This window comes from Anomaloglossus baeobatrachus, chromosome 2 (assembly GCF_048569485.1).
Source record: "Anomaloglossus baeobatrachus isolate aAnoBae1 chromosome 2, aAnoBae1.hap1, whole genome shotgun sequence".
Lineage (NCBI taxonomy): Eukaryota > Metazoa > Chordata > Amphibia > Anura > Aromobatidae > Anomaloglossus > Anomaloglossus baeobatrachus.
In genome coordinates, this window is record NC_134354.1 from 490033396 (window position 1) to 490059606 (window position 26211).

The 26211-nt window shown below is 44.2% G+C and overlaps 1 protein-coding gene across 4 annotated transcripts in view; it reads left to right on the forward strand.

The window, feature by feature from the left end:
* The window catches only part of NPAS2 (neuronal PAS domain protein 2), a 253292-nt gene that overhangs the window by 88231 nt on the left and 138850 nt on the right, over positions 1–26211 (forward strand). For all 4 annotated transcript variants that reach the window (XM_075336458.1, XM_075336460.1, XM_075336459.1 and 1 more), the window contains exons 2-6: positions 2795–2848; positions 2995–3143; positions 16036–16127; positions 18455–18544; positions 23916–24036. In XM_075336458.1, the coding sequence (XP_075192573.1) occupies positions 2795–2848; positions 2995–3143; positions 16036–16127; positions 18455–18544; positions 23916–24036 (506 nt within the window). The remainder of the gene's footprint in view (positions 1–2794; positions 2849–2994; positions 3144–16035; positions 16128–18454; positions 18545–23915; positions 24037–26211) is intronic.

A 26211-nucleotide genomic window follows, 5' to 3' on the forward strand; every position in this document is an offset into this window, starting at 1 on the left:
ATTTGAGGTATTCGATCATCCCTAACAATATACCCTCTAATGGCTTTTTAGGGAGCCAGATCCGAGGTGGTACTGTTAGTTGTGTGGCTAGGGTCTTTTAGTCTGTACAGGGACATGTGGAGTGTGGTTGCTCCTTTCGCCTTCTCCACTACCCCTGTGTGTGAGTGTGTTAGGTACATAATAAAGGTGTTAGGTTTCACAGAATATTGAAGTCAAATCATGCAGACTCTAGCAAGCTCATCGTAGTGTTGGATTCACATCTACAACGCACAGTACTGCGCTATAATTTTCTCCATCTCTTCTACTTCTCTCTTTGTGCTACCAAAGTAAATAACAGTAATACCGCTTTCTGTTTCATGTATGGGATAGTCTCCTACCTCCAGCACAGAGTCAAATGCAAATTATGAATAGCGTCTGCATAAGGGAAACCTAGAGATAAATGTAGTATACAAGTCATAGAATGACCAGATATAATGTTATTTCTCATGTTCACCCCCATGACAGCTATTCTGAATAAGTTACTTTAAGAGGACTTGTCATCAGATCACTTCCCTGACTATTCAATTATTTTGTTTCTTTTTTGTTTTCTTGGCTCTTTACAATTTTTATGGTCTTAGCCAAGTGGGCAAGGCATATAGGGTTCTCTTAGGGTGCTTCTCTATGCTTCTGCAGAATTACCCTGTGACCAATACTCCTTTGGTAAAGACCATAAAATGTTGCACTAAATAATCCCATATCCCTGAAGCCATGTGGGGGAATTTTAAAAAAGGAAAAATTTTATACTCAGGGGAGAAGAGGGAATAAAATATCAGCAACATCTGGCCACTTTTGACCTGGAGACAGATCCTCATTAAGTAATGGTCCCTTTTAAATTGGATGACACACTTATTCATTAATTTATCCATTCATTCTGATTTATAAATGTATAATAAATGTGACTCTCACCACATGCCTGCTTGACTCTTTTTGGAAATCCCAAAAAATGATTGTCAAGAGCTGCACAGACACAGCCACTTCTCCACTGACAGCATAGTGAGATAAGAAACCCATTCTCAAGATACAACCTGGTCCCATTTTATTGGGATTTTATGTGATATTCCAACACTAAGTAAGTATTTGTGATGTATGGTTTTCAAAATACGTAATCTTAAAATTATGACTTTCATTTGTATTCATCCCCTTGTAGTCTGATACCCCTAAAGAAAATCCTGAGTGCCTTTAGAAGTCCTTATGGGGACTAAGTAATATAGTAAAAAAAAATATGATTAAAAAAAGGAAAAAAGACATAAAAGTTTGAATCATCTCCTTTTTCCCCATTTAAAAAAAACAAACAATAAAATAATAAAAAATACATATACAGTGGGGAAAAAAGTATTTAGTTGGCCACCAATTGTACATATTCTCCCTCTTAAGAAGATGAGAGATGCATGTAATTGACATCAGAGGTAGACCACAACTATGAGACACAAAATGAGAAAACAAATCCAGAAAATCATCTTGTCTGATTTGGCAAGATTTTGTTTGCAAATTATGGTGGAAAATAAGTATTTGGTCAATAACAAAAGTTCATCTCAATATTTTGTTATATATCCTTTGTTGGCAATGACAGGGCAAACGTTTTTTTGTAAGTCTTCACAAGGTTGGCACACACTGTTGGTGGTATGTTGACCCATTCCTCCATGCAGATCTCCTCTAGAGCAGTGAAGTTTTGAGCCTATCTCTGGGCAACATGGACTTTCAACTCCCTCCAAATGTTTTCAATGGGGTTGAGATCTGGAGACTGGCTAGGCCACTCCAGGACTTTCATATGCTTCTTATGAAGCCACACCTTCCTTGCCCTGGTGATGTGCTTGGGATCATTATCATGCTTAAAGACCCAGCCACGTTTCATCTTCAATGCTCTTGCTAATGGAAGGAGGTTGCACTCAAAATCTCATGATACATGGCCCCATTCATTCTTTCATGTACACGGATCAGTCGTCCTGGTCCATTTGCAGAGAAACAGCCCCAAAGCATGATGTTGCCACCCCCATGCTTCACAGTAGGTATGGTGTTCTTTGGATGCAACTCAGCATTCTGTCTCCTCCAAACACGATGAGTTGTGTTTCTACCAAACAGTTCTACTTTGGTTTCATCAGACCATATGACATTCTCCCAATACTCTTCTCAATAATCCAAATGCTCTCTAGAAAACTTTAAATGGGCCTGGACATGTACTAGCTTAAGCAGGGCAACACGTCTGGCACTGCAGGATCTGAGTCCCTGGTGGCGTAGTGTGTTACTGATGGTAGCCTTTGTTACGGTGGTCCCAGCTCTATGCAAGTCATTCACTAGGCCCCGTGTAGTTCTGGGATTTTTGCCAAGGACAACATCTACAAGGAGTTTGTATGTTCTCCCCGTCTTTGTGTGTGTTTCCTCCGGTTTCCTCCCACACTCCAAAGACATACTTATAGGGGATTCAGATTGTGAGCCCCGATGGAGACGGGAATGCTGAAAATCTGTAAAGTGCTATGAAATTAATGACGCTATATAAGTAAAATAAACAAAGCACTATTTAATATGGTGTCTTATAAAATGTTTTTTTTCCCTAAATGATGTCTACAGTTTTAGACATTTGAATTTTACCAGGTGAAATGAATATCCAAGGTGTCGTCAGAGATATTTTATTGTTTTTTTATGTCAAAGGATTATGTTCCAGAAAATGATGACATGACTCTATTGGAATTACAGAAAAAGAAACAGCCTGACTTTGTTTTTCTCATTTAAACAGCAACTCCCTTTTCTCTGTTTACAGGAATAGTGTCGTGGAGAAGCTAATGGATGGAGATGAGAAAGACAGGGCAAAGAGGTAAGGATAGCTTCAGATATCAAATTACAGAGAATATGGTGGTGGGACAAACTGATTCTTAACTATAGTTTTAGAATCTTATGCTCCTTCCATAACCTCGTAACCCCATTAACTTTTCTCTTTTACTTACATGTTTGATTTTTTAGAGCTTTACGCAACAGGTCTGAGAAAAAGAGGCGCGATCAGTTCAATGTACTTATCAAAGAGCTCAGCACCATGCTTCCTGGGAATGCCCGCAAGCTGGACAAAACAACCGTCTTGGAAAAAGTTATTGGCTTCCTACAAAAACACAATGGTAAAAGTCACTTATCATAGTGAATGGGTTTTGTCACTTATTTTGCCCGAGCACTGAGATGTCCTTTAATTTGGCTCTAAAGCTGACATTTATGAGGCAAGATGTTGAACAATAAAACAAATACAACAAAATATATAACTAACAGATGCCGTCTGTCACCCTTAGGCTCTTCTGTTAAAAAACATATGTTTACGGAATCCGTTGTAAGATGGTTACTGGTAAAATCCTGGAGGGGAGATAGGTTTCACCAAGGTTGACAACTTAGGTGATTTGAACTCCAGATGTAGGCTCCAGCTTGTAATGAGCTGAGAGGTTTAATCGGCCATGATAAAGGCTGGGTTTTTGTGAACAGTCAAAGAGATGGGTGGGATAGCTATTCACATATCTCCATCCTAGGGTGTGGTCAAGGAAGTAAAATGAAGGCCTCTGGATTCACTTAGTGTTCTGTGTGTGGAGGTGAAGAAACCTCCAAAGTGGTTCTTGTGCTGCAAAGAGCTGAACCCTAATCTTGAGTGGGTGGACCCCACAGTTATACAAACTGGTTTGAGTGCTGTTTGGTTTTCCTTATCTTGGAAAGGCTTTTTATATTTACTTTATTCTGTGCTGGTTAAATAAGCTTTTAATAAAGTCGCTAAAATTTAAATGAGAAGTTTTCCTCTGTCTAACTCATTAAGCAGCTGAGTGAGCAGTTCTACCACACCATTTTCTGCCCTCCACCAGGGAATTGGCAGTGATCCATAAATTGGTACGTTTAATATTTGTGTTTTTTTGCTGGTTGGTACAGGACTTCACTGAAATTGCCTTATCCAGAACCCAGAGGTGGATCTTCGTTTTCTGGCATCAGGAGCAAAAATTCAACTTGGCGCTCCCCGTTTCCCTTCCCCCACATGCAGTTTGAGTAGTCATCATGTGACAGCTCATTTATATGCAATTTGTGCACATATAGTCATATGCCGATAAGCTGCTTTCCCTAATTAGCTCAATGTTCAATAGAAAACTACAGCCCCTGCTTCATTGTGAGAAGCAGGAAAAAAAGATAGAGCTAGAGCTGGCACACTAGTACATCTTCTCTGAGCCGGCTGTCAGCTTGACAGCTGGCTCAGAGAACTGATGTGAATCCCAGTCTGGGTAAAGGGGAAAAACTCATCTGCCTGCCAAACACCTGGCACCGCTGCATATGCCCCCTGTTGGTTGTCATATCATACAACCTAAATCTATAGTTTGAAATAAATACAATTATATTACTGCAAATGGTCCTTGATTTCTTTCATCAATGTAAAACCTTTCATTTGAATGAATGGTACATTCTGCCAGACACCATTTGTAAAAATAATGTTGAGCCCATATTGTAACATGTATTTGACGCACCCACCGGGGCCTGGGGGGCCCGTTACCAATCCGCGGTTCTGGGTTTGCTGCTGCTGGGATGCCACGGTGGCCAGTTCCGTGACCCCGGCGATGTCATTTAATAAAGAGATAAGAGATGATGGTTGTTATTCGTGACGCCACCTGTGGTATGCGTCAAGTTTGGTGCCGCCGCTGCGAGATAGGCACCTCTGGGGCTGATGGTGACGCAGCTTAATTGGTGTATCTCTCCACAGGTAGAACTGGGCCCCAGGGCGGATGGGGGTGGTAGTAGTAGTGTATTATGGCGTGCGCAGGCGAATGATGGAGCGACTCAGGGGTGCAGTCAATAGATGTTTACTCACTGTAGCCGGTTACACACATGCCGTGGACCACCATTGGAGTGCCGGTATTCAGCGTGATGGACTCCAGCCAATCCCGGGTAGTTCAGAGGTCGAGTCTGGTGCACCTTTCTTTAGTGTACTCTTTCCCTGACCGACTTCTGTGCTGGTTTTGCCCTCCTGCCTTGCGCCCTCGCTCATTGAACCCTGTTCCAGTGCCTGTGAACCCTGTTGGACAGCGTTAAGCTCTATCCCTTTGGTCCATTTGGGTCACTTTCCAGTGAATTTGTGTGCGGTGGTAGCTTCAGTGCTTGAAGACACCTCAGCTACTGGTTTCACTAAGGAGCCCGTTGGATTAATCTCCCCTACCTGGGGGCTAGTCACCGAATTGCGACCGTGTCCCTCCACTCGATTATATGTGGAACGAGGCCACGGGGTACTATAGGAATTTCCATGGGCTCTGGGACCCTTCTGTCTACAGTATGCCCAGGCCGAGCGGTACCAGCTCCAGACCACGGGTCTTTGCTCCTCCACTGCTCCTCTCGAACTTCAAAAATCACTCTCTCTACACGACACATGTGTTACCCACTCAGCTGTCTCCACACCCCGTGTCTGGTTCGGGGATAATCACACCCTTACCATGTTTGAGGATGTGTTGCTAAGTGAGTGTCCTGTGCTTTTGCATGAACCGGCATTGACCTCCTCCTTACCCAGGATAAAATACCCCACCTCTGGCTGGGGTGTGCAGTACCTCTGTGGCGACTGAAGCCTCAGTGGCGCCTTATTTTTCCTAAGAAAAGTCTTAGCAGTTAAATCGATACAAAATTAGAAACAATCAAGGGTAATTTGCTCCAACAAAAACTGGATGGAACTTTATTCTGACATTACTCTCTACCATCCTATGGCTTCTCTCCCTTATGACATCAGCATCGGGTCTATATATCACTGAACTGAACAGAACTTTAAAGCCTGAGCCAGACATTGTATCAGAATTATGCATTGTTGATATTTCAGGACAATCATTACTAAGAAGCATGACATTGTAAAAGGAAGTAACCTAATTCTTATGAATCCTTCAGAACAGCACTTTTATATCACATGAAAATAAGACCTATTTATTTTCCAGAACAGCTACTTCAATAATTTGTATTCTCCTTTTTCTTAAAAAATTCTTAATTTTTTATGTTTTTTTTCTTTTTTGTTGCCAACCTTGTCAGCTGTGATAAAAATGGTTTTAGTACCGTGAAAGCTCCAAGGCTTTGCTTATATTGTGTTTTTAAATTGTGGAAGTTTTATTTGACCTATTTTTGTCTCTTTCACTTTCAATTAACCGTAAATGTTGGTTACATTAAAATTCACTGCACCAGTAAATCTTCCACAGATACAATACGACGAAGAATATATCTAGAATGTAACAAAAACTATTCAACACTGACACTTAATACTCTTAGAAAATTCTAAATAAATTGACATCTAAATGTTACTAGTTGTGGAGGTATCCCTAGGGTATGTGCGCACGATCAGTGCTTGCAGTGTTTTGGACACAGCATGCTTCCGTGCCCACTGTGCTTGTTTTTTCTGCAGCAAACACTGACCTGCGGTGCGTCTTTCCAGACAGCAGCATATCAATTGTATGCTGCGAATTCGCATGCGTCCTCTGTAGGGAGAACACAAGCGAGAGACTGCAGCGCACTGAATCCTGATTGTGGGTGCGAGCAGCTGCGGTATCCTGCGTTCTCCTGCAGAGGAGATGCGCGGCCCGCAGGTCAGGACCTGCTGTGTCCAGGACACAGTGAGTCCTGATCGTGGGCACATACCCTTACATGCTTGAGAACTATCCAACCATTTTCAACAGTATTACACTGTGCAGGGACAAACCTCCTTGAAAAAAGGAATAGTAACACCTATTTGTCAATTTATTTAGAAATATTCAGGAGGAATGAAAGCAGAACATAGCTATGAAGTGTCCTAAAATAGAACTGTTTAGTCTCTTAATGTCCCATGACAGATGTACCCGTCATGGAACATGTCAGGGGCTTTGGAGTGTGCTCAGAAGCAGAGCCTGCGCCACAGAGGAAAGATGCCTCTATAACAGCGGTGATTAGTGTCCTTGACGATCGCTGCTGTTAACCTCTTAAATACACTGTCAATTGCTGACAGTGGCATTTAAGCCCTGCGATTCTGCAAGGTCGTCATTTTGGGCGGTCATTCACTTCCTTGTGACGAGTTCACAGGGAACTGATGGGCTGCTATGACAGTGTCTCTTATGTAATTTCTCCTATGATATCCAGCCTGTGGGTGTACGTCATAGGGGAAAATATTTTTCATACTGTGTATACTGCCTTCAAATGCAGGAGCAATCAAGAGGAAGTGATCAGCATCTATCTGTAGCTCTCACTTCCTGTTGATTAACTTATTTGTCCGAAGCCGAAGAGAAAGAAGCTGGTGATGATTGGGTGTGAGGATCTCGTGATGTCACAACTTCACTTGAGCCCAGGGAATACGAGCCCAGACCCCATTACCGGAGGTGAGAATAGGTTTTTTTAGTTTAATAGAGAGAACCCAGTGGAATGAGAAGGGGTTGTCCTTGTAGTGGACAACCACTTTAATGCTGGTAACTAGTTCAACAATATTTTAGAAGATAATAGGACAGAGCCAAGCAGAGATGCAGCAGCGTGGTATATTCATCCCTTTGTTGTTAGTTATACCATATTTGGGATTATAAGACACACCAGACTACAAGACACACCCCAAATTTAAAGGAGGAAATAGGGAAAAAAAAGATTTTTAATGTAAAAATGATGGTCCTTCTTGTAGTCTAATGGTCCGCCTTATAGGCCAAACGTGGCTTACCATGGGTGCGAGGGCAGTGCAGCAGAGTCATAGGAAGCCAGCAGCAGTACAATTGGATCGATGTTGTGGGCCCTGGGCTGGAAAGAGGGGGTGTATTGACAGCGCAACAGAAGCACCATTAATCTCCCGGCAACCGACTCGATGGACTTCAGGAAAATGGCGCCAGAAGTTCACTGAGAAATTAAGTAAGATAACTGTAGTCACGATAATCTACACAAGTTCCTGTAGCTTAAAAAAAAACATGGTCACATAGGTTTTCATAGAGACTGGAAAAAAATTCCCCATTTTTACCAACTTTTCAAAAATGTATGGATATTTTTAAATCTTGTTTTGTGACATTAATTATCAGATATACAGTGGGTGAAATAAGTATTAAACACCGTCACCACTTTTCTAAGGGAAATATATTTCTAAAGGTGCTATTGATATGAATTCCTCACCAAATATCGGTAACAATCCATCCAATCCACACAGTCAAAGAAATCAACCATAGATGCCCATAAATTAAGTTATATGTAATAATGAGAAATGACGGAAGGAAAAAGTATTGAACATGCTTTTTGAAAATAGGTATGATTTTTGTCCGTTCTTCCACACAAACACTCTTCAAGTCCTGAAAGTTCCACGGGCTCCTTCTATTAACTCTATTAATTTAAGCTTTAATGCTTTCTAATGAATTCAGGTCAGGTGATTGGCTGCCCATTCTAGCAGTTTTATTTTCTTTCTCTGAAATGAGTTAAGAATTACCTTGAATGTGTGTTTGGGATCATTGTCTTGCTGAAATATCCACCCTCATTTCATCTTCATGATCCTGGTAGATGGCAGCAAATTTTTATCATCAATATCTCTGTACATTTGTCCATTCATCAATCCTTTAATTATCTGAAGCTTGCCAGTGCCAAATGCTGAAAAGAACCCCACATCTTGATGCTCCCACCTCCAAACTTCACTGTTGGTATGATGTTTTGTGGTGGTATGTGGTGCCTTTTGGCCTCCAAATACGATGTGTATTATGGCATCCAAATGGTTCAAATTTTGGTCTCATCTGACCAAACCATATTTTCCCAGTATTTTACAGGTTTGCCTAAATGTTGTTGAGCAAACTTTAATCAAGTTTGAACATGCTTTTTTTCAGCAATGGAGTCTGGCATGTTGAGCGTGCATACATGGCATGGAGGTTAAGTGCATTACTTATTGTTTTGAAACAATTGTGCCTGCTGATTCTAGGTCTTTCTGTAGATTTCCACAGGTGGTTCTTACGCTGTCTGAAATCTTGCGCGGAGCAACTGGTCGAGTCCAGTTTATGGTAAACTAGTTGATATTATTTTATATCTCAGAGAGAGAACACAGGGAGGACATTATACTAGAAAATGATTGAGAATAATAAAAGTAAAAATCAGATCATTAATGTAACATCCCATGTTATAATATAACACCAGCTGAACATTTCATTTTGATCAAAGGGTTATCATTTGTATTCTACAACACGTTTTGATTGCTTTAATTGGGTCAAGAATTTAATCCTCTTTGCCAGGAAATTAAAATGGAGAAAGTTTTTTAAAAATTCTGATAAAACCCAGGATCAACAACTGGTGATATCTTTGGATGAATTGCTTAATGTACAATTACTAGCTGGACTACTTGATGAGGGTCAGAGATGTATATGGGAGAGACCTTTTGCTGACTTCAAACCAAAATGTTGTAAAATGCCACCTTATACTAATATAAATAGTATTAATATCATTCCCAAAGTAATCACTGAGGAACTTAGAAAGAGTAATTTCCTCCAAAAATCTGCTTTCTGACAACCTAACCAGTCAGGATTGACAGGCTTTAGTATCAATAGAGAAAATTATTAAAGCATCTGATAAAGGGCGAACCTTGTGTTGCTGTCATATGAAAATATCATTCCATGTGTACCTCTATTCTCAGGGATAAATCAAACTATGCTTACTTCCTGGTGATCCTACTTTGAAATTTTGACAGGAATTGGAGGAGATCATGATATTTGGGTTGGATTCCAAACAGTGATGTAACTAGACTTCAATGGGCCCCGGTGTAAAATTTGGACCTGCCCCCTTCCCCCTTCCCTACATGTTGGTCAGATGTATGGGACCTTGTAGTGTTCTAAATCCTATAAAGACATAGGAGTTGCCTTCCCCTCTATTATATAGAAATGTCCCCCATTCTGTTCTAATGTACCCCATTTGGGCTCCTTCCTGGTAAATATGTCCCCCATGCTGGTATATATGTTCCCCATCCTGATATATATATGTGCTTATCCTGGTAAATATGGTCCCCATCCTGGTATATATGCCCCAGCCTGGTAAATATGTCCCCATATTGGTGTATATGTCCCTATACTGGGCCTCATCCTGATACATATGTCCCCATCCTGGTCCGATCCAGGTATATATGTCCCAATCCTGAACCCCTACTGTTATATATCTCCCCTATACTGGGCTCATCTTGGTAAATATTCCCACATCCTGTTATATATGTCCTCCATATATATCACCATCGGGGCCCCTCCTTGTATATATGGCCCCATCCTGGTTAATATGTCTCCATCCTGGTAAATATTTCCCCATCCTGGTATATATTTACCCTTCCTGGGCCGCTCCTGGTATATATGGCCCCATCCTTGTAAATATGTACCCTTCCTGGTATAAATGTCTCCAATCTGTCTCTAATGCCAGAAAAAACAACAATATTGTACTCACTTTCATTGGCTCCCACGTTGTGCTGCATCCTCCTCTGTAGCCAGCACCCAGTGGCTGGCAGTTGATATCAGTGCCCATGCTCTGGCAATGCATAACACCACTGTCTTGCCCAATTACCACAGTACTGTCGATGTCAGCTGCCGGCCACTGATTGGCCGGCAGCATGTATTGCGGTGCAGGGTCCTGATGGGTCTCTGCGCCATGATACATTTCAGCTGGTTATGCGCTCTTGGACACATCCAGCTGAAGCAGGCACAATTGTGGTCGCGACCTCTGTAATCACAATTGTTACATCCTTCTTTGGGGAGACCCTGTGCTCCTACACATGCATATTTGCTCTTGGGCTGGTGGGAAAATTAATGTGTCTTTATTGATGGGGACAATACGTAGTACTCTAAAATATTGTTTTGGGATCACTATATACATGATGTTTTAGTTTTATAAATGGGGGATGGTCAATTTGTATGTTACCTGAACTCTAATTCTATTGGCCTTTGTTTCACCTATGAGATTGGTGGGAATAATTTCTTGTTTTTTGATGTAAACATTTGTAAGGACCTCAGACAGGCACTTGCTACCTCAATTTTCCAGAAATATACTGCTACCAACTGTTTCCTATGTTAGGACAGGTGTCATCCTGATTGTCTAAAGAAGTATTCCAAAGGGACACTTTTTACGAGTTAGCAGGAATTGCTTTTCTATATCTGATTATAATTTACTATCTAGTGATCTCAGAGATAGATTTTATGAAGGAGGAGACCCAAGATCTATTGTTGGGTACCGTCAGGCACTTTACAGTAACAGATAAGCTCTTTTAACACCAAGGCAATCTACAATACAAACTATTTCAAGAATAATAGGGACCTTTGATGATCAGGCTGATAGGATCAAAACTATCCTCAAAAGACATTGAGAAAGCCCAATGGCTGACTATGATCTCTGTGATTTTATTCCATCATTCCCTACTGTTACCTGTAGAAAAGGGAGGTCCTTAAAAGATAGACTGATGCACAGCCTTTATATTCCACCTAAGGCACCAAACACCTGGTTGGACTGATCCAGCAACCTTTTGAGTACTCATAAATGTGACAATTGTAAAACATGTAAATTTATAAAACCTTCAAAATAATTTCAAAGTGCCTCCACTGGTAGATTATACCACAATAAAGACTTTGCCAATTGTAGAACATCTAGTATACCGCATTGGTATTAGTTGTGATGCCAACATCTAAAAGCTGTGCTTTTTAAAGATGGCGTTCATACCCAATTTTTATTCTTAATTCCTGTACCAATAGTGTTGCTGTTAATGTGGCCGATTATCCCAGATTGGAATGAGTGGACTGGCTGTAGTGGAATTAAACTATATTTATGGGTCCTGTGTCGCGGGCGGGGGACAGATCACAACCGGGGGGGCGCTCGAGGCACTCAGATCCGGGCAGTGGCTGTGGCTCAAGTGGCTCACACAGCCAGCCGTTGCCCACGAGTGAAAAGGGGATATTTACAAGGGAGATTGTCTGTGATGCCACCCGTGGGTTGCGGTGATGGATGGGGACATCGCCGCTGCCTTGTATGTGGGTGCCCGGGGCTGATGGAGCAGGGCAGCAAGGTGAGATCCCCTCCATGGGTAGGGGAGGTGTAGTCCCGGGGCCCAGGGTAATGTGAGAGGTTGCAGGGAGCAGTCTTTAGGAGGCAGGAAGTAGAGCACTTATAGTTGGTAGTCGTGGTGCTGGATGAGGCTGGATTGATGTGGAGAATCAGTAAACACACAGTCTGTTTTGTCAACCAACTTGCCAAATCCCCGGTCACCTTTGGCGGGTGTCTTCGGGTCCCACACCCAGATGTACAGCCAGGGCCCTTCCTTCAACTCTCTCTGTCTGTCTCCCTCGTGTCTGGACTAGTCCGTTCGAACGGCCTCCGGACCAAGTCCCCACTCTCGGCACCAGCGGGCTACAACCCTGTCCCGGTCGCCTCAGGATCCCCGCGACCGGATCTCCGTCGCCTGTGGCCTTCACTGCCACCTAGTCCGGTAGTCCAGGGCTCCAACCCCGACAACCACCTTCTCCAGGGAGCTCTAAGCTTCCCCTGTCATCGCTTCACTGACTACAGCACAAACTGAACTTAACTCCTCTCTCACTTCCTTAGCTCCTCTCGCCCCCTCCCTTTTTCCTAGGGAGGGGGTGAGTAGGGCCTGATTGGCTGGTGTACATCTGTGTGGGGATTGTGTAGTTGTAAAGGATGGATGACTTGTTCAATACTTATTACACCCGCTGTGGAATATTTACAAGTATTGAATACTGTATATCTCAGAAAAATAGCAAGAAGTGCTAAGTTATTGTGCTTGTTATAGTTCTGTATATGTTTATCTTCCTTCTTGCTCCTCTATATATTTCCTCTCTGTCAGTCTCTTCACTTCCGCTGTCAGTCACATTGTCATCTCCAAACAAAATAAAAAATATCTAGGAAAAAAGCATGCAGCACCCTGAGGTAACAGGTGCAGCAGAGGACTACATTACCCCGGGTTCCTGGAAGACCAATGCTGGCAACCACACTACATATATTTAAATTGCCCGCTTCCCTGGCTGAGCAACAGGCTAGCAACGGGTTTAGAGGGGTAGCTGCCCCTGGGACCCACCGATCCATGCTGGGACCTGCCGAATCTGGTAGCCAGAAGCCCAGAGAGGGGAGTGGTCAGTGAGAGTGGTCAGTTTTTCAGTTAGTTAGAGTGAGGGTGAAGAGAGTGACCGTTTTAGAAATCGGTCAGTGTGTGTGTGGGGTCTGGAGGAGACCCCGGTGAACTAAAAAAGGAGAACAATCGCCGGAGGGGAATACTGAACAAGCACCCCTGAGTCTGAGCATGGCGGGGTGCAGGACCCTAGTTCGGGTGGAAGCTTCAGGCCCACCCGATAATCCTGCAGGTGATCGGGGACTATCAAGGTCCATCACCAACAGAGAGTACGGAGCGTAGAAATGAATTGAGAACCTGGGCACGGGACATGGAGATCCATCCCATTAAATTGTTCAAGCTGCTCACCATACGTACTCACAGAGGAGAGAAATAGAAAGACAAGGGAGGGACCCTAAGACGCTCCAGGCCACGGGGACCCCCAAATTTAACAAGTTGCAAGGAGGAGGAGTTCACTGGGTCACCACACCAGCAAACGGACCAAAGGAACCCGGGACCCCAGAACAAGCAAGAAGCCGGTTTCTGCACCAGGCAACTATGAGTAAAAACAAAGTTGAACCACAGTATCAGTGTTATCTGAGTCCTTTCTACATCTTCAGCACAAACAACTATTCTCCTCATCATCCACCCCTGGGGCCTAACCTTACTTGCGGAGGGTTCAACATCTATGTTACACCATACCAGCCATAACAGCCCCAGCAGGGGACATTAAGCAGCAGCGGCTTTCCCCTAAATAGCCGCGTACCGCAAGTGAGGTCACAGACATTTTGTACATATTCACTTGTAAATATCCCTTTTTTTCAAGCTACCCCTGGGGTCATGGAACCGGGCACCAGCCACCTGAGTGACATTGCCCCCTGTATCCAATACCCAGAACTGAGTACCCTAGGCCCTGGAAGGCATCAGCTAAATTTTGGCGTCACTAACAGAATATGTACAAGACCCAGTAACCCTGGGTGACGTATGCCTTGTGAACTGTTTAACTGTGACTAGACTTTGAGTGACTGAAAAGTTAACTGCGTCACTGTTGTGGCAGAAAGCGCGCAAGATCAGTGTGAAGACAGCGGAAAAAGAAGCTCCGCCCACAATTCTGCTGAGACTAGACATAGTGCAGCGGCCTGACCCAGAAGCTCCCACAGTGTTCCAGCCCCGCGAGAAAGGTTGGTGAACGTTAACCAAGGGGAGGCAAGATGGAGGCACAGGGAGATGGAGGCACTGCAAGGCCTGGTCCGGGCGCAGAAGCAGCGGTAGCTCCGATCATGCCGATCACCCTAATCACCCTACTGTATGTTGCGGGAGCAATCTGGCTGCCCCTGTATGATGGTAAACCAGATGCCTTAATTGGATTTAAAAGAAATATTTGTACTGTCTTGAACATGTATGCAATGACTGGCAAGCAAAGAGTGTCTGTTGTGCTGGGACAGTTGAAAGGTGCAGCAGAGCTGGGCAGACACAGCCTTGGACGCACAGGTGAACCCATAAAGTGGTTAATGATTAATTTTTAAGAATTTAGTCAAAAATACTCATTTTTCGCATTGTTTATTTATCATTGATTTCTGATTGCATTTTCTGTTAGGCTTTCGTTCACATATGGACATTTAAAAAAAAAAACAAAAAAACTCTTTTCAGGAAGTTATGTCCCCAAGTGCAGTTTGTTTTGAAAAATAAAAACAAGCAAACAACAAATAGTGCTTAACTCACCCTCCTCAGTTACTGTACTTTTCCCCGAGTTTACACAACAGCCCTGCTCATAGCGCTAAACTGATCACTGGGCTCAGTGGTTCTGCCCAAGTAGATGGCATAAGTTGCTAAGCTCATCGATTGTCTGCAGTGCTGTTGGTATAATCAGCACTACCAACAATAGAATGGGACAGTGGTAGAGATATGGCGCTGGACCTGCGTAGGGTGAGTTAAGCATAATTTCTTGTTTGTTTATTTTGTACAACAAACTGCACCTGGGGACATAACTTTATTGAAAACAGAAATTCCCTGTAAAGTGAATGCTAGTGTGATGCCCTGACAAAATCAGGTAGTCACAGAAAGAGTTAATCCTCCTTGGCAGCCTCACAATCCCCACACAGATGTACACCAGCCAATCAGGCCCTACTCACCCCCTCCCCAGGAAAAGGGAGGGGGGCGAGAGGAGCTAAGGAAGTGGAGAGAGTTTTAGTTTTAGTTGTGCAGTAGTCAGTAAAGCGCTGACAGGAGAAGCTTGGAGCTCCCCGTAAGAAGGTGGTAGACGGGGTTGGAGCCCTGGACTACCGGACTAGGTGGCTGTGAGGGCCACAGGCGACGGAGATCCAGTCGCGGGGATCCTGAGGCGACTGGGACAGGGCTGTAGCCCGCCGGTGCTGGGAGGGGGACCCGTTCCGGAGGCCGTTCAAACGGACTAGTCCAGACAAGAAAGAGACAGACAGAGAGAGTGGAAAGAAGGGCCCTGGCTGTACATCTGTGTGTGGGACCTGAAGACACCCGCCAAAGGTAACCAGCCATTTGGCAAGTTGGTTGACAAAACAGACTCTGTGTTTCCTGACCCTACACATGAAAGCAGCCTCATCCAACACCAGGACAACAGATCTGTAAGTGTGCTGATCCCTGCGAGCCCTGCCACCACTACAACTCCCAATTGGGCCCCGGGACTACAACTCCCCTACCCGTGGAGGGGATCCCACCTTGCTGCCCCACACCATCAGTCCCGGGCATGGTCCTCAGAGGCAGCGGCGGTGCAGCTATCTGATCACCGCAACCCACGGGTGGCAACACAGACAATCTCCCTTTACATATTCCCCTTTTGTTGTGGAGCCTGGGATCACAGACCGGGTCATGGGAGCGTGATACCTCTAGAAGCGACCCCATTGGCCAGGTTCTGAGTACCCCCATCCCTGGGCAACACACTAGCACTGAGGTCCGTGAGCTAAGAGGTTTTTATATGTTTTGTTTTGGTGCAGAAATTACAGCTGAAACAGAGGGCAATGATATCCACCCAGACTGGAAACCATCATTCCTTAGTAATGAAGAGTTCACCCAATTGATGCTCGAGGTAAGGGCCTGAATTTTCTATATGATAAAGGTTTATATTCCAGCTATGGCCGATAGTTTCAACACTTTATAGTTGGAGAGGTGGTTGGTCTATAATTTAGTCATTGTTGACCACCTTTTTGTATTCTCTTATAATGATGACTGATAACGTTCTTACAGCCAGGAAACTTATGAAAAGAATTCAAATTGTCTGGAAAAATGATCACTGGTTTTAAATTCAACATCGTTTTTCATATTCCTATATGTGAAACTGGGCAAATTTAGAGACTGTCATTAGAAAACAAACGTTTGACACTAATTACACAACTTTTAGTGGACTTATGTGTCAGTGACAAACTATTAATCTCTCATAAAAATAAGGTCACTTATCCGTGGTGTAGAGCTTTGTGAATCATGATCACTTCACGTAAATTGAGAATAAACTGTAAGTAAAAACTAAGTGTATGTGTGTGGTATGTCTTTGGGTATACAGTAGTTTCCTATTTAAGTGTTGTTAAAGGGAACCTGTCACCAGGATTTTCACACCATCACTGAACTAACATATACATCATTCTAGAATACTGAATATACCGTATTTTTCGAATTATAAGATGCACTTTTCCTCCCAAAAATTTGGGAGGAAATTGAGGGGTTCGTCCTATAACCCAAATATAGCTTACCGGGAGGTGGTGGAAAGGGGTAGCAGGAGGCAGGGGCAATGCTGCAGGCTACAGGTGCTGTGCTGGGGGCCGCCACCACTGTGCTGGGGCCACTGGTGCTGTACTAAGGGCCACTGTACTGGGGGCCGCTGGTGCTGTGCTGGAAGTCGCTGGGGCTGTGCTGGGGGCTGCTATTGATGTGCTGGGGGCAACTATGCTGCAAGCTGCTGGCACTGGGTAGGGGGCCACTGTGCTGTGAGTGGTGAGGCAAGGGCCATCCTTACGTCGGCAGTGCGGCATCAAATAATGCCGTCCGGAGTCGGCGCATGTGTAGATGGAGCTCTTGGCTTAAGATCTCATCTGCACACGCAACGCCTCCAGCCCAGCAGCGGACTTAAGGAAAATGGTGTCCCCAGATGGTGGCGTGTGCACAGATGAGATATCAGCTTGTCATTGAGCCGATAGCTCAATCTGCGCATGCGCCGACTTCGGGCACCATTTCTTTGAAGCCCGCACCGCTGACCTCCTATGGATGGCCCCTGCCTCACAGTGGCCCGCTGCCAAGAGCAGTTTCTGGATTTTGCCTGCCTCAAGCCACTCTCAGCAAGCATCTGGGACACCTGCTGCTCCACCTGCAGTATCACCCTGCTCCACCACCACCCCTTCCTCCTGTGACCCTGCTCCACAACCGCTGCCGCTCCCCCCTCCGGTAGGACACCTCCGGATTTCAAGACAGACCCCCCTTTTTTTAACCTTTAAATTTAAATTTGGGGTGCGTCTTATAATCTGGTGTCTTATAAACCAAAAAATACGGTAAGTGCCCAGACCTCTTTGTATGACATAAAAAAGACCTTCATTAGGGTATGTGCGCACGTTGCTTTTTACCTGCTTTTTACCTGCTTTTTTGCTGCTTTTTCTTCTGCGCTGTTTAATGCCAAAATGGATGTGTTCTTCTATTCAAGCAAAGTCTATGGGAATTTGGGTTTCTTGTTCACACTATGTTGTTCAAAATGCTGCCTTTTTGAGGCAGAACTTTGGTCAAAAACTCAGCTTTTCAAAGAAGCAACATGTCAATTGTTTTTGCCATTTGGGTTTTGCACTGCAGAGCTGAGTTTTTGACCAAAGTTCTGCCACAAAAAGGCAGCATTTTGAACAACATAGTGTGAACAAGAAACCCAAATTCCCATAGACTTTGCTTGAATAGAAGAACACATCCATTTTGGCATTAAACAGCGCAGAAGAAAAAGCAGCAAAAAAGCAGGTAAAAAGCAGGTAAAAAGCAACGTGCGCACATACCCTTATACTCACCAAGGGGGCGGTCGGGTCCAGTGGGCGTCGCTGCTCTCGGGACCAGAGCCTCACTTTTGCTAAGGTATGTAAGGTATGTACTGCATTCACCTAAGCATATAAAGTCTTTTTTATGATAAATACATGGAATTTTTGTTTTTTTATTCCATGTTAGTGATGCACATTGCATCATTTTAAACACATTGGGGGCAGTTTCATATAAAAAAACGGCATGACAGGTTCCCTTTAAGCAGTAAAATTAGTTTTAAGATACACAAATTTTCTCTCATTCTTTTTAATTGGATTTTAAAAGCTTTGAGGTAATATAAACAAACAAAAAAAGGTCAAATGCTTGATTTCCTTCACTCTTCAATGATAAGTTGTTGTTCCTTTGATACTGTAGGCACTTGATGGCTTTATTATAGTGGTTACAACAGATGGGAGTATCATCTATGTTTCTGATAGCATCACACCATTACTTGGGCATCTACCAGTAAGTGCTGTTTCTTTTTTACCAAAAATAGTGTAAAAGTTACATATACCGGTAATTGCAACTGTTGTGTTCATTTTATTAGACTGTTTTATATGTGAGAAGTCTATGGTCATACGGTAGGCCCTTTTTCTTTTTTTTTTTTTAAAGGAAAGCAGAAAAAATAGCGCAGATGATGAGAGAGAAGATATAAAGCACTGAATGGAGATATATTCATGTCAGCAAATACATTTTACTAAAAGTGTTGTATTTTTTGTCCTGAAAGTGGGGTGTTTCCATTCCATGCATATACATATCATTGATGACATATAAATAGAATATCCCTAATTGTTGTCATTGATAGATATTTTGTTGGAATGTATTTCTATTGAGAAGTTCTTTGCCTCCAGGCGCTGTAGTTTTTTTCTTTTTACTTTTGACTGACGGTGCTTGTTCTTCACAGATTTTTCCTGTGACATATAAGGCTGAATTTACAGTACACGTCCATGTGTCACTGTCCACGCACGGACCGCAATGCCAGACTGGTCATGAGTCTCCTTATTGAATGAAGACTGGCTAAAAATACTAAGAATGTTTAGTTTGCAAAAGAGAAGGCTGAGAGGAGACTTAATAGCGGTCTACAAATTTCTGAAAGGATATCACAGTGCAGAGGGAACTACACTATTCTCATTAGCACAAGGAAGTACAAGAAGCAATGGGATGAAACTAAAAGAAAGGAGATACACATTAGACAATAGTAAACATTTTCTAACATTAAGGGCAGTCAGAGAGTGGAACAGACTACCACGAAAGGTTGTGACCTCTCCATCAATGGAAATCTTCAAGCAGAAACTGTATAAACATAGAGCTCGAATGATTTAGGAAAACCTGCACTCACAGGGGGTTGGACCCGATGGCCCTTGAAGTCCCTTCCAACTCTACCATTCTGTGATTCTTTGAATCTTGACCTCCTCATCTTCTTAGGCTGTTGAGACAGCCACTGCTCTAAAGGATCAGTGTGAAGCAGAGCTATTGAGACAAAAGTGAACTTTGTCCATTCCAGGTTTAAAATAATAACAATGGGGGTTGTCTAAGTTGTGGGTCTACTGGTGTTACTGCTGAAGATTGCTTCTGAGACCCATGTTTTACATCGGTGAGCAGAGATGCTGGCTGAAAGTAATAGACGTGAAAGGATATATGCACACAATGCTTTTAGGATGCCAGTGTAACCATATAGTTTATGACACAGAAAATGCTTAAGGGAAATGTATTGTTTTCCCTGGAGTCTCTTTTTTTACGTAATTTTGCAGTAGATGTCTTTTTGGACTTCTTTGGTACGGTCTTGCCACCGATGTTTTTTATTTAATCCTCTTTATATCAGTAGCGGCTTTCAAGCGGTCACTTCTTTTAGCTGCTTTACGACTTTTGAAGCTTGATGTGGTTAAAAGAAGGGACAAAAGATTAACATGTGCATAGCAAGTTATTTTGACATGGCATGCACATATATTCATTTTTTTTATATTTTTTAGTGCTTTTTCAGGTGGGTTTAAGGTGGAATCCACCTTAAAAAGACAGCAAGTGCACATACCCTTAAAGGTGATGATCGAGCATCAGAGCTATTTTCCAATTTTGAAGTCAAAGATTTACATTAGATTCATTTCCGACTCCCTATATATTATGTGGACAGCAGACCCTTGCAATGCACTGTTTGCAGCAGTCCTGGGTAAATATATTTTTTTCTTGCTCTTTTGCCATTATTGTGATTTTAAAATATTTCTAGCATGTTATACAATAATATCTAAGTTTTACCCTCATACTGCAACATCTCACTGCTTTGGTAGCTTGCAAAAAGACCAAAAATCTTCCATTGCTGTCACGGGAGCATGTAATATCAGTCCACTTGAATATGTATGGCTTAATGGGAATCATGGAAATGAAAGAGTCTGATCCCAAAGCTGGAACCCAATTTGAAGTCACTGATAGGGGCAGTTCAGCTCTCTGCCCACATACAGCCAGCCATAAACAGAGCATTTCTGGGGGAGGGAGGGTGCGCTTTTTTAGTATACACTACATCCAAAAATGTTGAAAGCCATTTAGAGACTGCAAATAGCTTGTCTTGGGCCGAGTAGTTAATGTTTGTCTTTATTTGATAACACAGTTTTTGCGACTCTATTGACTATATGTAACAAAATTTTCGATTGTTCTGTAATCATGCCCCAAAATCTTAGCAATTTGTGGAGTGCTACATCCCTCTGCAAGACTTGTAACAATTTTGACTTTTTATAGTCAGTTAAATATCTAATACAAGTCAATGGGGAACTCGAGCATTTTTCTTAAAGATTTCCCAGAAGAATGCTCGGATTCACCATTGCCTTGCATTAGGTCCGTTATTTGTGATGAATACTGGAATAGTACTGTCACATCTCCACCAGAGTACACTCCTGCGACTTCTGCTTCGATCACCAGACACCGCCGTATTAGCGCCGTGGACATCGGCTGGTGATGGGGAGGAGTCAGTGGCTCTGGTGGGCGCAGGCTCCGCTCATCCACTAAGCTAGGTTTCACAAGTACCTACAGTACCACTGGCTGACTGTTGTGGCGTGTTCCTTCCAGCTGAAGTCACCACCTTTCAGCCAGGGCCAATGGGAAGGCACCACACCCTTCTTATTCCTCCTCCAGTCTGCTGGTAGCTGCAAGATATAGTCTTGTTGTTTATTATTGCTGTCTGGTTCACATCCTGCTTTGTACTATTGATTCCCATGTTTTGATCTCTGCCTGTTCTCTGACCACTCTCCTGCCTGCTGTTTTTGTACTTCGCTGCCATCTCTGGTTTGACCTTAGCCTGATTACCTGACCACTCTCTTGCCTGTCGATTTTGTCCCTTTTGCATCTTCTGGTTTTGACTCTGACTGGCAACTACTCTTCTCCGGATTGCAGCTTTCCATAGGCAGCGACCTCCTGGGCCCTGTGTAATTCCACATCTCTGTACAGGGGATAAAGGATTTCGGGGCCCTCGGGATCCTGCTTAGTGGACGGTTAGCATTTAGTCTGTCCGTGACAGCCATCCTTAGTCTGTGGTCCCGGGCAGACGTCACAAGTAGGCATAACCCAAACCCAGATATCTTACTATTCGCCCACCACTATTAGCTTATTTTGCCCGAGGAAAACAAGCTGCCTAATAATTCTGCACAGCATGATAAATGGTATTGATATCCTAAGACCACAACCTCCCTCATTAGACAAATTCACATCACCTGATCTGCTTCATCCTATAAGTATTCACGTTTATACAGCTCGAAATTGGAAAATCTGCATAAAAATGAGGAAATGGTCAAAATACTTACTTGCTTAATAATTATGCACACAGTGTATGTGTGGTGCCCCTGAGGCTTCAGTCGCCACAGAGTATTGCACCTGATTTAAGGTGTAGTGCTGCACCCGGATCCAAAAGAGGTTGATACCGGTTTCACCACTTACACACTCAAATACACAACAAGGTTGCCCTCCCCAATGGGGACCGGGCTAGGGTAGAGTGGTAAGGTTGCCCTCAAACATGGGGGGGCACCATCTACTAGTGAGAGAGACCCGGGTAGGGGCGGCCACTTAAGGGGAGTTAGGAGCCAACACAACAGTTAGGGAGTTCTTCAGCAGGAGAGGAAAGGAGCGGACGTGTCTCACAGGTGCTCTGGTGGGACACAGGAGTTCACACAGTTGCAGAGGGGAGAGCTTCATTGCTCCTTCAGAACCAGCGCCACGCAGGGTGCAAGACCCTAGGGAAGATCATTCTTCAAGTGGGTTTTCCAGAATCTGCTGCGACAGGGAGATTTCAAGCTTCCCTGGCTACCAAGAGCCCAAAAGTACAGTGCCAAGATAGGATCCGAGGACTTGGACAGCACCAAGCCCCAGTGTGGAGCTGCGGCACCTGCACATAGGGACAAGAGTACTACTCGAGACGAACTTGGGTCCCCAAGTAGCTTTAAGCCACGGGGATCTAACACACACGACGCTAGGAGGAAGGGACTCACCGAGCACCATACCAGACTGACCTTTGAAAGGATCCAGGTTCGACGGAGCCCATCACAGCAGGTGACCGGTATTACCCGGGTGAGCGTCACTGATAGACTGAGTAAAACACCTGGAACTCCATCAACTGGTTTGGACTTTTTGTTATCGGCGCCGGCCACTGCGCTTTGGCGCTAAAGGCCATCACTACCACCCTCATCATCCTCTCCAGGCCCGCTCCACCTATAGGGAGCGATTCCATCTCTGGCTGCTACTACCATCCGCCCTGGAGGACAGCGACAGCAGCACCGGCTAAATCCCTGGCCGCATACCACAGGTGGCATCATGACATTCACCCTACTACTACCCCCATCATCTTCCCTTTTTATTGGTGTACACTTCAGGGCACAAAGACGGGCAGGCCACCTCGACATTCCAGATCATCACACCAGCCCCGTGATGAGTAACACAGGTACGAGATCCCCCGTGCCTGACGACCCCTGCCTCCTGGGTGCTACATACAGTATGTTCTCAGTTCACACTTTGCTTGTTGTCTGAATTTGGTTTTCTGTAAAGTCAGACAGTCCAGTTGCAGAAATGTCTGTTCTCTATGGATCACATTTTAAAAAAGGTATGGCCAAGCTTGCATCACCATGAAACTGATGAAAAAAGGACTTACTTGTATATAGAATTAAGGCTGCTTTACACGCAGCGACATTGCTAGCGATGTCGCTCATGAAAGCACACGCCCCCGTCGTTTGTGCGTCACAGGCAAATCGCTGCCCATGGCGCACAGTATCGCTAAGAGCCGTCCCACATACTTACCTTTATAACAACGTCGCTGTGGCCGGCAAACAGCCTCTTTTCTAAGGGGACGGTTCGTGCGGCGTCACAGCGACGTCACACGGCAGGTGTCCAATAGAAGCAGAGGGGCGGAGAGCAGCCGCATGGAAGTCACACCCAGCTTGTTGCCGGAGGATGCAGGTACTGTGTTGTTTGTCGTTCCTGGGGTGTCAAACGTAGTGATGTGTGCTGCCTCAGGAACGACGAACAACCTGCGTCCTGAACCAGCAACGACATTTTTGGAAAATGGACGACAAGTCAACAATCAACGATTTGGTGAGTATTTTACATCGTTAGCGGTCGCTCGTATGTGTCACACGCAACGACGTCGCTAACAAGGCCGGATGTGCGTCATGAATTCCGTGACCCCAACGACATCTCGTTGGCGATGTCGTTGCTTGTAAAGCCCCCTTTAGACACCAGTGTATATTTCTTTTTATGTTATTCTTATATTATATTTTGATTTATTTCATACAATCATGCATATTACATTTATACATACATCCATTAGATTAAATGTCAACTCACCGAGTTATTTTTCTCTCTACAGTCAGATATCTTGGATCAAAATCTACTGAATTTTTTACCAGAGCAAGAGCATTCTGACATCTATAAAATTCTGTCTTCACATATGCTTGTCACAGATTCTGCATCTCTCAGCTATTTAAATGGTGAGTTTAATGTTCCTTTCTATGTGCTCACATAGAAAACATCAATATACTTGGGGTGGTGACTGACATAGTGGTCAACTTGTGGTCAACACACAGCCATGGTGTGGACATGATGTAGCCACCTCCAGACAGTCGCTGTTACTATGAAATGGAAAAGGAAACACGCATGATTTCTTATTGTTAATGGGCATACAAACATTTTGCTACAATTATAGAGGTTGTCAGGTGAAGATCAATTAACACCTATCTGCAGGATCAGTGATTGTTTGATTGATGGGGGTACAACTGTTGGAGCCCACACCAATCAGTAGAAAGGGAAACTTTCATTCTGGACCATCGCTTCATCCATTTTCTATAGGATTGTTGGAAAAGCCAAGCCCAAGCTTAACAGCCCCCATAGAGATTGGACTAGTGGTCAGTCATACTCCATTCTTAAGGGTACTTTACACGCTGCGATATCGGTACCGATATCGCTAGCGAGCGCACCCGCCCCCGTCGGTTGTGCGACATGGGCAAATCGCTGCCAGTGGCACACAATATCGCAAACACCCATCCTTCCCTGGGACGTCGCTGTTGCCGGCGAACCGCCTCCTTTCTAAGGGGGCGGTTCATGCGGCGCCACAGCAACGTCACACGGCAGCCGTCCAATAGCAGAGAAGGGGCGGAGATGAGCGGCTGGAACATGCCACCCACCTCCTTCCTTCCTCATTGCCGGTGGACGGAGGTAAGGAGATGCTCGTCGCTCCTGCGGTGTCACACATAGCGATGTGTGATGCCGCATGAACGAGGAACAACGTCGCTACTGACCAGACAACGATTTTTCATAAATAAACAACCTCTCTCAGACAAATGATTTTTGCCTCTTTTGTGATCGTTTAAGGTGGCTCCAGCCTGTCACACGCTATGATGTCGCTAACGACGCCGGATGTGCGTCACAAACACCGTGACCCCGATGATATATCGTTAGCAGTGTCGCAGTGTGTAAATGGCCCTTTACCGGGATGAAAGTGTCCCATTCTCCTGAACAGAGTGGTGTCCAACTCTTAAGGGTGCTTTACATGCTGCGACATCGCTAACGATTAGAGTTGAGCGCGGTTCTAGGTTCGAGGTTCTCCAGTTCTAGGCTCGAGTGATTTTGGGGCCTGTTCTAGATCGAACTAGAACTCGAGCTTTTTGCAAAAGCTCGATAGTTCTAGAAACGTTCGATAATGGTTCTAACAGCAAAAAAACAGCTAATTCCTAGCTGGCTTTCCGCTGTAATAGTGTAAGTCACTCTGTGACTCACACTATTATGAAATTTCAGTGTATAGTGTGCGTGAACAGCGCATCAGATCACTGCTGTTTGTATAATGGCGATCGCCATTTTTTTTTTTTTCCTTGTCTTCCTTCCCTAAGCGCGCGCGTCTTGTGGGGCGGGCCAGCATGTCAGCCAATCCCAGACACACACACAGCTAAGTGGACTTTTAGCCAGAGAAGCAACGGCATGTGTGATAGGATGTCCATGTCACATGTCCCTGCATTATAAAACCGGACATTTTCCTCCAGCACGCCATTATCTGCCTTCTGCGTCCTTGGTGTCAGACATCACTGGCGCAGCTCCGTCCTTTGTCCTATCGCCGATACTGCTGTATGCGCTCCATACACAGCGCTGGACAGCTTAGGGATAGCACTTTCTATAAGTCCTTTTAAGGGCTCGTACCGGCAGGGTCAGAGCCATAGGTGACAGGTCCTGAAAACAGAGACAGCGTCTGTGTAGCTAAGGTCAGGGATTTCGTCGCTGCATTTCCCCATTAGAAGGGAATAGAAAGGCAGGCTTCCTTTCCTCTACCCAGAGCCCCACAACCCTGGCACTGTACCCTCCTGTCCTCTGCACACTCCAACTCATTATAACTAAGCCATTATACTAGCAAACACTCAGTGTACCTAGTGGCATCCTAAACGTGGCCATTGGACTTTTGTCTAGTCCCACTAGTGCAAAGACATTTGCAGCACGTCTGCCTGCATTGCACACTCCAACTCATTATAACTAAGCCATTATACTAGCAAACACTCAGTGTACCTAGTGGCATCCTAAACGTGGCTATTGGACTTTTGTCTAGTCCCACTAGTGCAAAGACATTTGCAGCACGTCTGCCTGCATTGCACACTCCAACTCATTATAACTAAGCCATTATA